The 14,406-nt window shown below is 40.1% G+C and overlaps 1 protein-coding gene across 1 annotated transcript in view; it reads left to right on the top strand.

Annotated features, from left to right (window-relative positions):
- Nucleotides 1-2,290: 2,290 nt before the first annotated feature.
- nrbp2a (nuclear receptor binding protein 2a) overlaps nt 2,291-14,406 on the top strand; it is a 41,918-nt gene continuing 29,802 nt past the window's right edge. Inside the window, exon 1 of the mRNA XM_058395443.1 lies at nt 2,291-2,955. Coding sequence (XP_058251426.1) covers nt 2,836-2,955 — 120 coding nt within the window. The 5' untranslated portion in view covers nt 2,291-2,835. The remainder of the gene's footprint in view (nt 2,956-14,406) is intronic.

Below are 14,406 nucleotides of genomic sequence, written 5' to 3'. Positions count from 1 at the left end.
TATTTTAATGTGTACAATAACATTTTGGCCATTTCTTAGTGACCTTTGGGTTTGTTTGTTTTTTCTGAAGTTTCCACTCACAGAGCCCATTTGTGTCAAAATTGTGGATAGATTTCACTTGACATTACTTTAATAAGGGTTTTAAAAACGTGCTTCATGCTTTATAGACCCCTGGTGTCCTCTTACCCACTACATTTTCACTAAACGTGGCTTTACAGTACATCTGGACGGTGATGTGGCCTGCTGCAGTGTGGTGTGGGACTGAATGAGAGAAACCTCTATATGTTTTTAAATGTGAGGTGATTTTTTTTAATGGCCAAATTCCCTGAACCTGTGCTCTGTATGGTGAAAGGGGCGTGGCCTCGGATATAATGAAGGCTTTTCAGCGGACCAATCAGCGAGCAGGAATGAGGGGAGGCTCAGTTTCGCTGGCTCTTAAACAAAGACCGTATATCCTTCTTTTTTTGGAAAGTCCAAACCGCCCACTAACGTATAGGAAATATTAGGTATTTAAGTAGCACACTATCTATTGTAAATACGGTAATCTAGTATAGGACGGAGCCAAATTTTAACACTGAGGGCTTTTTTCATGTATTATAAAGAGCTTTTATTAACAATTATCAGAGATAAGAAGAAATAAAACAATAATTTCCATTGGATATGTATAATATTTATAGGTATAATATTTTTGTTTTATAAATCAATCTAACGTGTTTTGACATAATACTAAAGGCGTATTCCGTTTTCTGATAATATTGTTGTAGGGAACAGTTTTGGACAGCAGAGGGCGCTAAAGATTTTTTAATCAGCAAAGGTTCATTTGTATGAAGGTTTAAAGTTTTACTGCTATTTATTGTCATTTATAGTTATTTTCCATATTGCATATTTAACACAGAGTCAGAAAGACCCTGGAGCCTATGCCACAGGACTCAGTTAGGGTGTATCGAGTCAACAGTGCACAATCACACACTACTTCATACACTGCAAACAAGTTAGAGATGCCAGTATGTCTACAATGTATTTCTTTGGACTTCGGGAGGAAACTGGAGTACCCAGAGGAAACCCCATAAGCAGCATGAGGAGAACATGCAAACTCCACAGACACAGGTGAGAATCATCCCTCAACTCAGGTGGTGTAATTTCCTACAGGATTAATAAAGTTCTATCTTATCTTATCTTATCTTAATGCTAAACATCAAGCCACCCCCTTCTTACTTATAGTCATTGTTGCTTTTCCGAAAGCATCTGATAAAGTTCTCAAATGTCAGAAACACATTTACTGATATGAATAAATCAATCAATAAATCACAAACCCATCTCAGTATGGATTTATTGGTGATTGTAATAATCAGTAAACCCTAAATCTCTTTAGACCTATGTCGCATGATATTAGACTCTATGCACAACTCTCTGGATTATTTGTTTTTCCATTTGCTCACCACTGACTAGAGCTTATCATAAAATGTCTAGACTCTAGAGACTAATACAGTGACTGTACTGACTATGCAGACTGAACTAGACCAGGGCATGGAGTGAGGTTTAATGCAGTATGCACAGGTCCAGATTAAAATTATGTGCAAAAAGGAAATTCCCCAACAAAGATGTAAACCACAATGCACAAATGTAAATGTTTAACCACTATTTGCGTTAATCTTTAATGAATTAAAATCCTAAGAAAAATCAGAAGAAATCAGCTTAAGAAATGTTTGCTGCTTCTGTGACTAAACATGGCACTGATTTTTAAATATTTTCATTGAGACTTCCTTTTTCTCTATTATTTGTAGCTTCTCTGTAATTGGTTATATTAGTATTTATTTACTACAACATGTTGAGATTTTAAGCGTCTTTTATATATATATTTTAGATTAAATATTATATATATATATAATTTCTAGTGCAGCATATATTTTATGTATATATTCTGTCACAATGTTAATGTTGAGTGGTGCATTACTGCCACGCAGAAAAGGGTTGAAAAAGAATAAAAATAGCTCATATGTGCGAGTCGGTTCACCAGAAAGAGTCGACTCGATGAGCCGAGTGGTTCAGTAAAGCTAAGTGAAGCTAAGAAAAAAATAGCATTTGTATGACTTTTATTTTTATTATGATACAGGACTCCTGAAAACGAAAACAATATGTGGAAATAAATCAGCTGTACTTTAACAGGAAGCACGAACTGCGACATTTACGATTTTGAAACACACACGTGCGTGCGCGCGCGCTCTCATGGTCTCACTCACAGGCAGGCAGGCAGGCGTACACACACACACACACACACTGCGCCTCTTGTGAGAGATTTACGGTAGCAATTTTTAAAAAGAGGAAATTCTGAAAGCACTCGTACACGGTCTGAAGAGCTGACGGGACAAAACGATGCTTGTAGCCTGTTAAAGTGGGGGTGTGTGTTTTGGGTGGTAGGGGGGAGGAGGTTATCTGCCATCCAGTAGCTCACACACGTCTCACACGTTCATGACGAGGATGAGGGGAACGAGGGAATATATATATGCGCTTTCCTCACACACCATCACCGTAGCCGAGCTGTTCTGCCTGCCTGCGATCTGGATCTGCTGTCTGTCGCGCGCAACTGCATTCTGCACACTGAGTTTGGCTTGATTTATTTATTTTTCCTCTCACCTTGTTCTTTGCATATCTCGGACATCATTTTGCAAATTGCATTGGTCACGATGATCAACAGTGTAGCGTAGTTCAATAACCAGGAGTACAGTTTCGCTACAAATCGCGTGTGCGTAGTTCGGGCTGTAGACAGATCCAGCAAGAAGAAGAGGAGGAGGAGGAGGAAGAGGAGGAGGAGGAGGGGGGAATTCAAGGCGTAAAATGACCATGTCGGTCCCAGAGAGAATCTCGGAGTCTGGAGGAAAGGAAGAGGAGAGCGAGGATGAGAGCGAGATCCTGGAGGAGAGCCCGTGTGGCCGCTGGCAGAAGCGTAAGGAGCAGGTAGGCTGCGTTCACTCCGCCGTGCACTAATCTACCGGCGGATTTCTCCTCCATCTGATTATGTGATTACATTCACTACAGACCCACACCAGCAGTAAGAATAGTTAAACATGGCCTACATCTTCACCACCCCCTGCCAAAAAAAAAAAACACTTAAAAAAAGGAGTGCATCTTGGATTGTAATTAATATTATAGCAACAACCCGCGCAACAGGACTGGTCATTAACTTGGAACCACTTGTGCAAACACGTCCCCTGAGACAATATGATCTACCTTATGTTTATTTCTTTTTTAAACGCAAAAAAAAAACCAAACAGGCGTGAGTTTATACTCACCCCGACCTAGGTTAATTAGACTTCTGCGCATGCGCAAGGTGATAACGTGGGTGTGGAGTTTTTAGTTGCCGGGTGTTAACTTGAGACCCACCCCCGACTTTGGCTTTACTGACCTCCACTTTGCGATAAGTGGTAGCTACAAAGCACTGAAACCTTATCTCTGTCTACACGCGTTCACACTTTACAGATACACACACACACAGAGTGCTCTCACAGCTGGAGAAAGACTAGGGCTGCGTTAACAGAGTTTATGGCAGGGTTTATCATGCTGCGTTCAAGACCTGTCTGAAATTACAAAGTGAGCGCACTTGAACGTCACGATAGTGTCGTACTTAACCTACAACTCATATATTTTATGGTCTCCGACTCTTGGAGGTGTGCCTACGCTATAGCATTTGACACCTGCAGCAAGCGGTACAATTAAAGTCGTAGTTTTTTTTAAAATTGTCAATTTCTTTTATTCAGTAAGGCAGTGTTGTTGATGGGGGGAAAAATCTAATGAATCCAAAATACACAGATCAAGGCATAACATTATGACCACCTACCTAATATTGTGTTGGTCCCCCCTTTGCTGCCAAAACAGCCCTGACCCATGTACTGTGTATTCTCACACCTTTCTATTAGAACCACCATTAACTTCTTCAGCAATTTGAGCAACAGTAGCTCGTCTGTTGGATCGGATCACACGGGCCAGCCTTCACTCCCCACATACATCAATAAGCCTTGGCCGCCCATGACCCTGCTGCCGGTTCACCACTGTTCCTTCCTTGGACCACTTTTGATAGATACTGACCACTGCAGACCGGGAACACCCCACAAGAGTAGTTTTGGAGATGCTCTGATCCAGTCGTCCTTACACTTGTCCATTTTTCCTGCTTCTAACACATCAACTTTGAGGACAAAATGTTCACTTGCTGCCTATAATATAATGATATGCCTGATCAGTGTACGTTTACTCAAATTGTCCAGTTTTCCGGACTAAATTGACCATGTCACAATCATAAACTACGAAGGAGGTGGTCATTGTCCCTGTAATGCTATGTTCACATATACAGCCACTGGCAGCGGCAACGTGACCAAAGTCCATTCAGTTTCTATGAGAGCTGGTGACTTCCTGCCACATGACCAGTATCAACTGGATGTGGGCATGTCCAGGGACGAAAAAAAGTTTAAAAAAATTCACAAAAAAGGCAACTTCAATCCCAATGATAGGCACTGCATCAAGTTGCTCCATATTTAGTTAAAATATTCTCAGTTCGCCAATGGTTTCCAGCTCTGACTGAAAATGAATGAGCTCCATCACTGCCAGTGTTTGTATGTGTGAATGCAACATTTCTAGGGATAGAGGATTTGTAATTAGCGTAGGAATTCATGTGTTAATTTGTTGTTTATTGCAGTATATTCATTGCACCTGGGAGAGGTTAGCAGCTGTTTGCCACACTGAAAGTTATAGCTGCTATGTAACAGGCTCTCAAACATAAGGGATTTTTTCACTTCCCATTTTCCAGTGACAAAACAGCGTAGTGGAGACTTAAAATATACTTGGTTACTTTACTGTTTAAAGTTTGCTGTTGAGACTTGGTTCACCAGTTAGTGATTTACGAGAACTACAATGGTGTTGGTGGTATTCACATGAAATTCGAAGCCTTTGAACCTGATTTGTTTGAGCAGAGTGTACAGATAAGGTGGTGAGGGAGCAGGACAGACTAAAGCTCTGCTGCATCTGTCTGTTCAGGTAGAAAGGATGTCTATCAGCAGGTCAAACAACAAGGTGGATACTGTAGGAAATTGAGCGGCATTAAGGATCATATCTTTTACTTTGTTTTAGAATGAAGAACGTCTGTGTATGCTTTATGAAAACATGTGCCTTGCATGTTGATTAGGTGTTGCATTGTCTCTGAGATGTGAACATATCTGCGTCGTTATGTGTAGAGCTCGAGCTGCAACATGCAAGTCAGAATTGCTGCGTATTTCCTGTGCTTTGAATTGAATGAGGATGGAATTGAAAACAAGCTTTGGTGAACATCTGTTTCTGTCCTAATGGTTTTATTTAATTAAGTGTTCAGGATTCCTTGTTTGTGGCTCAAATCAATAATTAAATCAATACATGCAAGTTTTCTTTTCTTGCAAAGTTATATGATATGGTAAAGCAAATGTATACATATGCTCTGGATTCTTCAAGGCTTTCTCAGGGTCTGTAGCTTCCATAAAAACTGTACAACCAATAAGGGTGAATGAATAATACTTAAGAGTTCCAGATCTTGTAAGAAATTTCTTGTTTAATTTATTAGCAACTGCTTCATCCTGGTCAGGGTTGAGATGTATCCGGAGCCTGTCGCAACCTATCATGAGACAGGAATACACCCTAGGGACACAAGTCATGCACTCACTAATACACCCCTAGGGGCTACTTTAGCTTTGGTTAATATATATATATATATATATATATATATGTATATATGTATATGTATATGCGCATCATATCATACAAGATGAAATTAGAGTGTGCTTTTCACTGTCTTCACTCCCATAGGTAGTCGCTACATAGAGTTGCTTCATATTTCAGTAAAGTTTTCTCAAGTTTGTCTCGTCACTGGACACGCCCACATCTAGTCACCAACTATCGCTCATGTCGGCTGTCATTGAAATGAAATGCTCTCTGGTCTCTTCGAGTCGCTATATATGAGAACATAGCATAAGAGTTCATTTAACACTGTATTTTTTTTTGTTGTTGATTCAGTGCGTAACTAATGGACTACCGCTGATGAAGATTGGCATTTCTAGTGTTGTGTAGATCAGTTACACTATTTTTCTCAGTGTACTGTTTTCCTCTGGGTGTTATGGAGTGGGCTTGTGCCGGCATGTTCTCCCCTAGCGCTTTCCTGTAAACTACAGCTATAAGACCTATAATTAGAGGAATGTGAGGGAGGTGTGTGTGTGTGAGCGTGAGCGTTCAGTACTTCAATTTAATTATTTGCTCCACATAAACAGGAGAGCCAGTGGCACACACAATTGCGTCAGCCTCACTTGCTCTGATGCACGTGCACGAGTGTTTTCAGAGTGTATAACATAACGACATCATTCTACGTATATAGCGCTAGCCTGCTGATGTTCCATCAGTAGCCCTTTATCACTGGTTTTACGATTCTCTTTTTCAGCACCTGCATCATTTTTCCCGCTACCAGGAGCCAAAGCAAAATCTGTTTCTTCCTCCAGTCTCAGTGGCTGCTGCTCTTATTGAAAGTGTTTGATTAGTTATCAGGAGCAGTTTTAGTATTTTCTTTATGGTGGATAGAGAGGCATTAGTGGCTGAGTGGTTGGCTAAAAAGAAACAGCATAAAAGCAATAAACAGTAAATATTAGCCTAAGTCTTACCTGTGAAGCAGTATCAAATAAAATGAAACAAGTCTCTGATTTTAGGCAGAATTATAGCAACTACAACCCAGGATTTGAAAAAAGTGATTTGCCGCAGGGACTCATTCTGTTTTCTAGGAGAATGCTTACTTTCGCGTCATTAAATAAGACTAGATGCTTTAAATGGATGTACAGCGCATCCAAAAAGTCAGAATCAGTGGGAATATGTAGAGCTAAGAACGTGATAGAGCATCTGAGGGAGCGCAAAAAGCACAAAGATGAGCATGTAGATCATAGTGAATGTCGTAAATAATAAACACAAAATTAAGTGTGAGTAGTTTTTCTCTCACTGGCTTGTAAACTTTTTGGGAACTCTGTACTAAATTATTCTTATTACAAACATGAAAGCATTATTGAGGCATATTGTTTATTTATTCTGTCACTTGTTCTGTTCCGGTCACTCTTTCCCAGTGCCATTTTAACACAAGTATTTTAAAACTTCCTGAGACATCACTCAGTGATGAGTCTTCCAAGCTTTCATCTGCATTAAACAATGACTCGCAGTGTCTCTTCCTGTAGCGTGACTGCTTCTGTTTGTAATGTGTTTCTCACAGAATCAATCCCAGAATCAGTTGCCTTGAGTACTGAAACCTGGCTTGTGTAAACATAAACTCTTCCTTCCTGCTTTAATTGTTGAAAGTGTGGAAACGGTTCTGTGAAGTGGCACATTAAAGTTCAATTAAAGGTGTGATCATAGCTCTGCTAGAACTTCCCATGCTAATTATAGACCTCAACCAAGAGACCGTAGATCCTTAAGAGGTGCGGTTTTGTCCTGAGAATGCGCTTGATTTTATATGCAAACTAATGCTTTATATGTAAACCACCACTTTTTTACATTTACATTTGGCAGACGCCCTTATCCAGAGCGACTTACAATTTAATTCATTCAACAACTGAGCAATTAAGGATTAAGGGGCCCAGCACTGGCAGCTTGGTGAACCTGGGATTCAAACTCACCTTCCAATCATTAGTCCAACACCTTAACCACTAAGCTACCACATCCCCTTTTGTTTGAATGTGGTACGAACTGAGCTGGTATATAGTCCCTAGATCACTTCTGTCAGAGCACATATTCAGCAAAAAGACCAATTTTGCAAAGAAAATAACTGTTGTTTCATAAACACTGCTTAGCTGCCTTACGTCTGACTGTGATATGTAGAGGCTGTGTGTTGTAGCTCACCTTTCATCCAGTGTCACAGTATAATTAACCCCAGGGATTCACAAAGCTGCATACTTCAGGAGCTACGTCGACATAAAACACGTACCAGCGTTCTATGTAGTAGAAGAGCACAGCACTATAGCCAAGTTATGAGTATATCTTTCATTACAGCTAGCCAATTAAATGGTTATAGTTTGTCATACACTGTTATTTCAAATGCTTCAAGAATACAGTTTATGTATTCAGCTGTGGAGGTTAAGAAAACACTGAATACGGCCAAAAGCTTGTGCATTCATTCATCTTCAGTAATTAGCGTGTCCTGGTCACAGCTGCGCTCGGCTAAAAGTTCTAAGATAACAAACAAAACAATCCGTATTTGTGGTCTGAGGGTGAGGTAGAACTGATGATCAAGATTACACTTGGGTGAGGATTCAGGAGCAGCACAGCATGTATCATTGTCTGGCATCGCACAAGGGTGTAGTAATACAACAAAGGCAAATTAAATTATAGAAAAACTTTATGAAATAAGACATTTCAGACCATGAACTAACTAATCTGATCAGCAGCTGTGATAAACAGAGTCCAAGCACATTCATAGCATGCAAAACTGTAAGAGGCATGCGACTGGGTGTTTCTGAGACGTCAGCGATCTCCAAAAACATACTTTTTTTTTTCCCCACGCATGTGTAAAATGATGAAAACTTGAAGGTGTCATCGTTTCCAGTGGTCAAAAACACAGACTTTGTGTAGAAAGGATCATATTAAAAAAGAAAGATCTAAGTTTACAACTGTAGCTAGAACTAACCGCAGATGGTTATATAATTATAACAATAATAATGGATTTTGCTTTCATTTCAGATTGGAAATACACAGAAGGTTCATTGTCTTGAATATTTAATATTCATATTCTGCACTATTTCTACGTCCCTGTTTAAAATATGAACAAATTTATGATCTTGACCATGTTAACAGCTTTGTACAAAATGTCTAATCTCTTCTGCTGAAGCATGTGTTCAGAAAAACATTGATAAAGTGGATCATAAGTGGAACAAACGTGTGGCGCCCATGGCAGCTCCAGTGCACTCTGTTATTACAGCAATTACATTTAAAAAAAATTATTTTTCGTTCCAGTTGCTGTCAGTAATATAATTTGTAATGAATATGGTTGTATTAAATTAGAAATTAATGCAAAGTGGTATTTTTTATTAGTGCTCTCAAACGATCTTTTGGTTTATTGGAAGATCCAACCATGACCCATTTGTAACCTCCTGGTATATTTTTGTGGCATTTATTTATTTATTTATTATTATACTAAGTAGTTAAGGGCTCATCAGTGGCAGTTAGTTGGTCCTGGGATTTGAGCTCACATCCTTACTATCAATAGTCACTGATCTACCGCTTTCTTGATAGGAGCTCAATCTTCATGGAGTCCATGATGTCCTGTATCTTAACAAGGTTCTCGGGGGCCTTTGAAGGAAAAAACATCTCACATCACACACCCTCCCGCATGCTTAACACTAGGGATAAGGTTCTTATCTGGAGGACTAAGTCCACATTGACTAAAAAGCTCTTTTCAGTCTAATCTACCTACCTACCCACCTACCTAAGGTCCAGTTCCGGTGTTCAGCAAACCAAATGCCAGCCATTTATTAAATATCTGTGGCCAGATGAAGTCTTTCTTCTCCCATATTGGCATTGAGATAGCATCTAATTGTAGATTTGCCAACTCACTGACCTCAGTATATTGCTGTAAATTTCCAAACATGATCATTGGGAATTGTTTTTGCCTCTCTACCCGTGCTCCTCACTGTATATTGGTGCAAAATACACTTGTGTCCTAATAGACCTCTAGGCAGGTTTATTAATGATCTGCTTGTTTAAAATTTAATTATCGCCTTATAACAGAGGATATGAGAGTTTTCAGACATGTAGCTATTTTTATAACACGTGTCTGATGTATGGGTCAGCACAATTTTTCTCATTTTATTTCTGTATTCTTTAATCTTCCCCGTGTTAATGAATCGCTAAGGCAATTTTCGCCTTGATGCAATCTGTAAATGATCCAGTCTTGAGACTAGTATAAAAGCATTGCACACTATATATTATGTGCTCCCTTAGCCACAAGCTATTTACCCATCGGAGATGGTTTGTCATTTCATTCACCTAGTGGATCTTAGTAATGTACAGGTATTCAAAAAATTGATGCTTTAGACCTGTCTATTTATTTATTTATTCTTTAAAAAAAGCTTGTTAGGCTACAAGGTGTAATAAAATACACTAGACTGGCAGCAATTTGTTTGACAGTACCATGGTAAAACGTTGTTGGCAGATCTATGACATCATGAGGCTGAAGCTAAGCTAAGCTTCAATCCTCAAGCCTGGCAAGGAGCTAGCATATTTTGGCATAGTAACTAAACTGGGTTTAACATTAGCATCCCTTGTGAAATATTCCCCAAGGCTTTAAAAGTTATAGATTAGTAAAAACTGAAGGTCGTGTCACTTTAGCATCGAAAGCTCTGAAATGACATTGTTGTCTGGGGGGTGGTGATGGTGGAGCTAGACTGCAGAACAGATCTTTAAAAAAAAATGATTCTTTCCCCATGCCACTGCTTTACCTCCTACATGCAGATTTGATGGTTTATTGCTGAGTCAGTAGCAGAGTTTAGACTACAGTCTTGAGGTATAATTGAACATGACATTGTGTGACTACGATGTTTTTCTCTTTTATCTTATCTACAATTGCGTCGCTCTTATCCAGACATTTATCTCATTCATAAATCTGAGCTAGACAAGGCCTTGTTCAAGAGTCCAAGAGTAGCAGATTGGAACTCATCATGACTTCTCATCAGTAGTCCAACGTATTAACCAATGAACTCCCACTTATCTGATTATCCACATCTAGCGTTGACAGAAGCAGCAGATGATTCTGAAGAAACTGAATGATTGAAGATTCTGAAGAAGGTCAACCACGATAATGCAGTCGTTATACAGCCGTAATGTAGCAACTTTTTTTTTTTGCAGCTTGCCCAGTGAGAAAGAGATGATTGTCAAATGCTAAACAAAGGTCAGCTGTGATCACTTTGTCAAGGACAGCAGCAGCACAGGGAAAACAATGGGATCATGCAGTAAAGTGTGTACAGAGATATTCCGGGCTAAAGGAAGTGAGTCCTTGGTTCTTCAGGACTGCTTTTGGACGTGGTTAGATTTAACCTGAAGCGGTCACTTTGCTTAACTGTTAGCATAATTGGGCCTACCTTTGTATTGTGTATGGACATGCAGACACACACACACTGGCTGCTGAGAACACATAAGCTTGATGATTGTGCGAAGCAGGCACATCTGTCTTTGTCTCTGGGTCTTTACTCTGTCTGATTCATTCACTCTGTTTTTTTTCTCTTTGATCTTGTCTCTGTTTGTGTCTAATTCTCTTGCTCTCACCCGACTAAACCTTTACCTCTCTCCTCTCTATATCTTGTTAAACTCAGTCTCTCTCCCTCTTTTATCTGTCTAGTGTTACCAAAACTCACTGCTCATTCTCTCCCCCTCTCTCTCTTTGTATGTCTTTTTTTTTTTTATCCTTTGTACGCACAAAATCTCTCTCGCTCTCCCTCTCTTTTTCTCTCTTATCCTTTCACCTTTGTCTCTATTGTCTATCTTGGTCTCTGCTCACTAAATCTCTCTTTGTCTTCACACCCTCTCTTTTACACACTAACACATACACACATACAGTAGTACACGTTGAACCATGCGTGGTATCTTTGTAAATTGTCAACAGGCTGCCAACGGAGTGGCCTTGGCACTGTTTGACCGGTCACGTAGATCATAAATCTACTATAACCTGTGCGATAATATATGCTAGCAAATGTTGTGCCCTTTATAGCTGCCCATTGCTTTCACTGATTTTATAGCGTTTGGGATTTTCATAGTGTGTGTTATTGCATTACAGCTCGAGTGTTCCTGGGTAGTTAGTCTTTATCGCCTCAAAGTGTACAATGACTACAAATGAGTGCGTGTATGGTGCACAACAATTGACTAGCGTCCCATCCATGGTGTAGTCCTGTCTCCTGGCATTCTCGGGAGAGGCTCCGGATCAGCCTTGGCCAAGACAAAGCAGTGACTGAAAATGTATCTAAACATCTCTATGTATTTCAAATCATTCAGTAATACAAGTTCAATTTCAGTTTCTTTCAATTGGAACATAATGTAAACCAGGACTGATGTTCATTCTGTATTTGAGTTACCTCAGAAGTACAAATGACCTCCAGCACATTCGAAATTTTCCTCATCAAACACTAACTTGTCAGTCCTTCCAGGATACTGCCATCAACAGAAATGAACACTGCAATACCTCGAGATTTTATGCACATTTATGGCATCCTCACAACACATTTACATTCAGCCCAGAGAAGGTAATTACATACGAGTCTTCACTGGTAGGAGTTTAAAAGAAGAATCCTGTGCTTGCAATTTAACTACTTCAAGTAGTTTTCCCCCCAAAAAATGCACAATATCTCATTTAAAGGTAAGAAGTCTTACTTTGTAATGCTGTGAGCAGCCATGATGGTTTGATGTCACTTTGTTAACTGGAAGGAAACTTGTAGTTGAGGAGAATACCCTGAGCAGATGAGTTAAGGAGGCTACTAGCTCTAATCAAACACAGTGTTATAATTTAGAGACGCCGGATGTCATGAGCAAATGAAGAAACGGAATGAAAAATGTGTGAGGTGTTTTCTCAGGTGAGGTTTTTTGCCTATAGCATGAATGTGATGAATTCAGTGAGGTTACTCAACGTTTCCTGGAATGTCGCACAATGCTTGGAGAAGTCTTGCATTAACTTGTCTTCATAAGGACACACACACACACACACTGCTTTTAACCTTGAGTAGATCCTCTATTGTTCTCACGTGCAGCTTCGCATACCTGAAACAGAAGATCTGGCACGGAAGATCTCCCCCAAAGGCAGCACTTCAATCCAAAAGGCTTACTGTATTGACTGGAGGCGGACAAGCTGAAAAACAGAACTGTGTGTGTGAGCGAGTGTGTGTGAGAACTGTGTGTGAGAGCGAGTGTATGAGACAGTGAGCGAGTGCATGGAGGAAATGTTGAGCGAATGTGTGTGTGTGAGACAGTGAGTGTGTGTGAAAAGTGAATGAGCGTGAGAGAGTGTGTGCATGTGTGTATTTGTGTGCAAGAGCGAGTGTGTGTGTGAGACAGTGAGTGAGTGTGTGAAAAGTGTGCTACAGACAGTGAGCGAGTGTGTGTGTGTAAGAGAGTGAGTGAATGTGTGTGAAAAGTGAATGAATGTGAGAGTGTGTGTGTGTTTGTGTATTTGTTTGTAAGAGCATGCATGTGTGTGTGAGCATGTGTCTGTGAGTGTGTGTGTGTGTGTCTGTGAGTGTGTGTGTTAGCATGAGCGTGTGTGTGTGAGCATGTGTCTGTGAGCGTGTGTGTGTGAGAGCATGTGTCTGTGAGTGTTTGTGTGAGCGTGTGTGTGTGAGCAAGTATAAGGCAAAGCCAGAGAAGGCTATTGGGAATTGGGGGTGTCTTTATTTAGTGGCAGTTAAGCTGATGGTTGTTTACATTGTAGATGTAGGTCCTGCAGCTGCACTATTCTCGGCCTGAACCCAGCCTGCACTCTCTGAATTTACACCCGATTACTAATTAGACATAATGCAGAGCTGCTAAGTTGACGACAGCACCAGGAAATGTCAGAGCTTTTCTACTTGACTTGCTGTTGCTTTGCCGCACACTGAAATAACTGCCATGCTGTTAGAATCACTTGTGTTTTTAACATGCTGCTCATTATTCGTACAGTTTGCTGAGAATGGAAAACAGGATCTCGTCCAGCAACTTCTCAGAACAAACTTACAGCTTTTTTCTTTCTCTCTCTCTCTCTCTCTCTCTCTCTCTCTCTCTTTTCAACAGTGCCTTTCCAGAATACCTCCTGTTGATTAGGATATCGTACTTAATAACTTAATACGAGTGATGCCAGATGCAGATTACGTTACATTATGACCCTTGTTTAATAAAAGAAGTTCTTGTGCAATCAGATCGGCTGTACGCGTAGTTGATTCGGGTAATTTGTGCTAATTGTTCTCGATAGCCGTGGCGAGTTCGGTTCTCCGAAAGATTCCCAGAAGAGTCCGTGTGAACTTGTGTAGGAAGGAAAATAAACTGTTTTAAAATACAGTACAGGATTAAGAGTGTGGATGAGGTTAATACGGGATATAAATTCAACTTCACCGCAGTAATATTAAGCAGTGGGTTTTGAGTAACAGGCTTTATTTTGGACTAAAGTGACATTTTTGATTGATTTACTAGACATTGACCAGGTTAAACCAAATTTTAATGCCTGCTCTTTGACCATATTTAAACTACCAGCTTCATAAATCACTCGGTTGGCTGCAGAATGTGTTCGAATGAATCGACTCTGCTCTGTACTTTGCACCTTTCGGTGGAAACCCCCCTGCTGAATTATCAACGCATGCTCATTAACACGTGCTCTTTTACTGTTACGTGAAAGACGCGACGCTGTGTAGAGCC

The sequence above is a fragment of the Hemibagrus wyckioides genome, linkage group LG07 (genome assembly GCF_019097595.1).
Source record: "Hemibagrus wyckioides isolate EC202008001 linkage group LG07, SWU_Hwy_1.0, whole genome shotgun sequence".
NCBI classification, from domain to species: domain Eukaryota; kingdom Metazoa; phylum Chordata; class Actinopteri; order Siluriformes; family Bagridae; genus Hemibagrus; species Hemibagrus wyckioides.
This window is presented reverse-complemented; position numbering and strand designations above follow the sequence as displayed.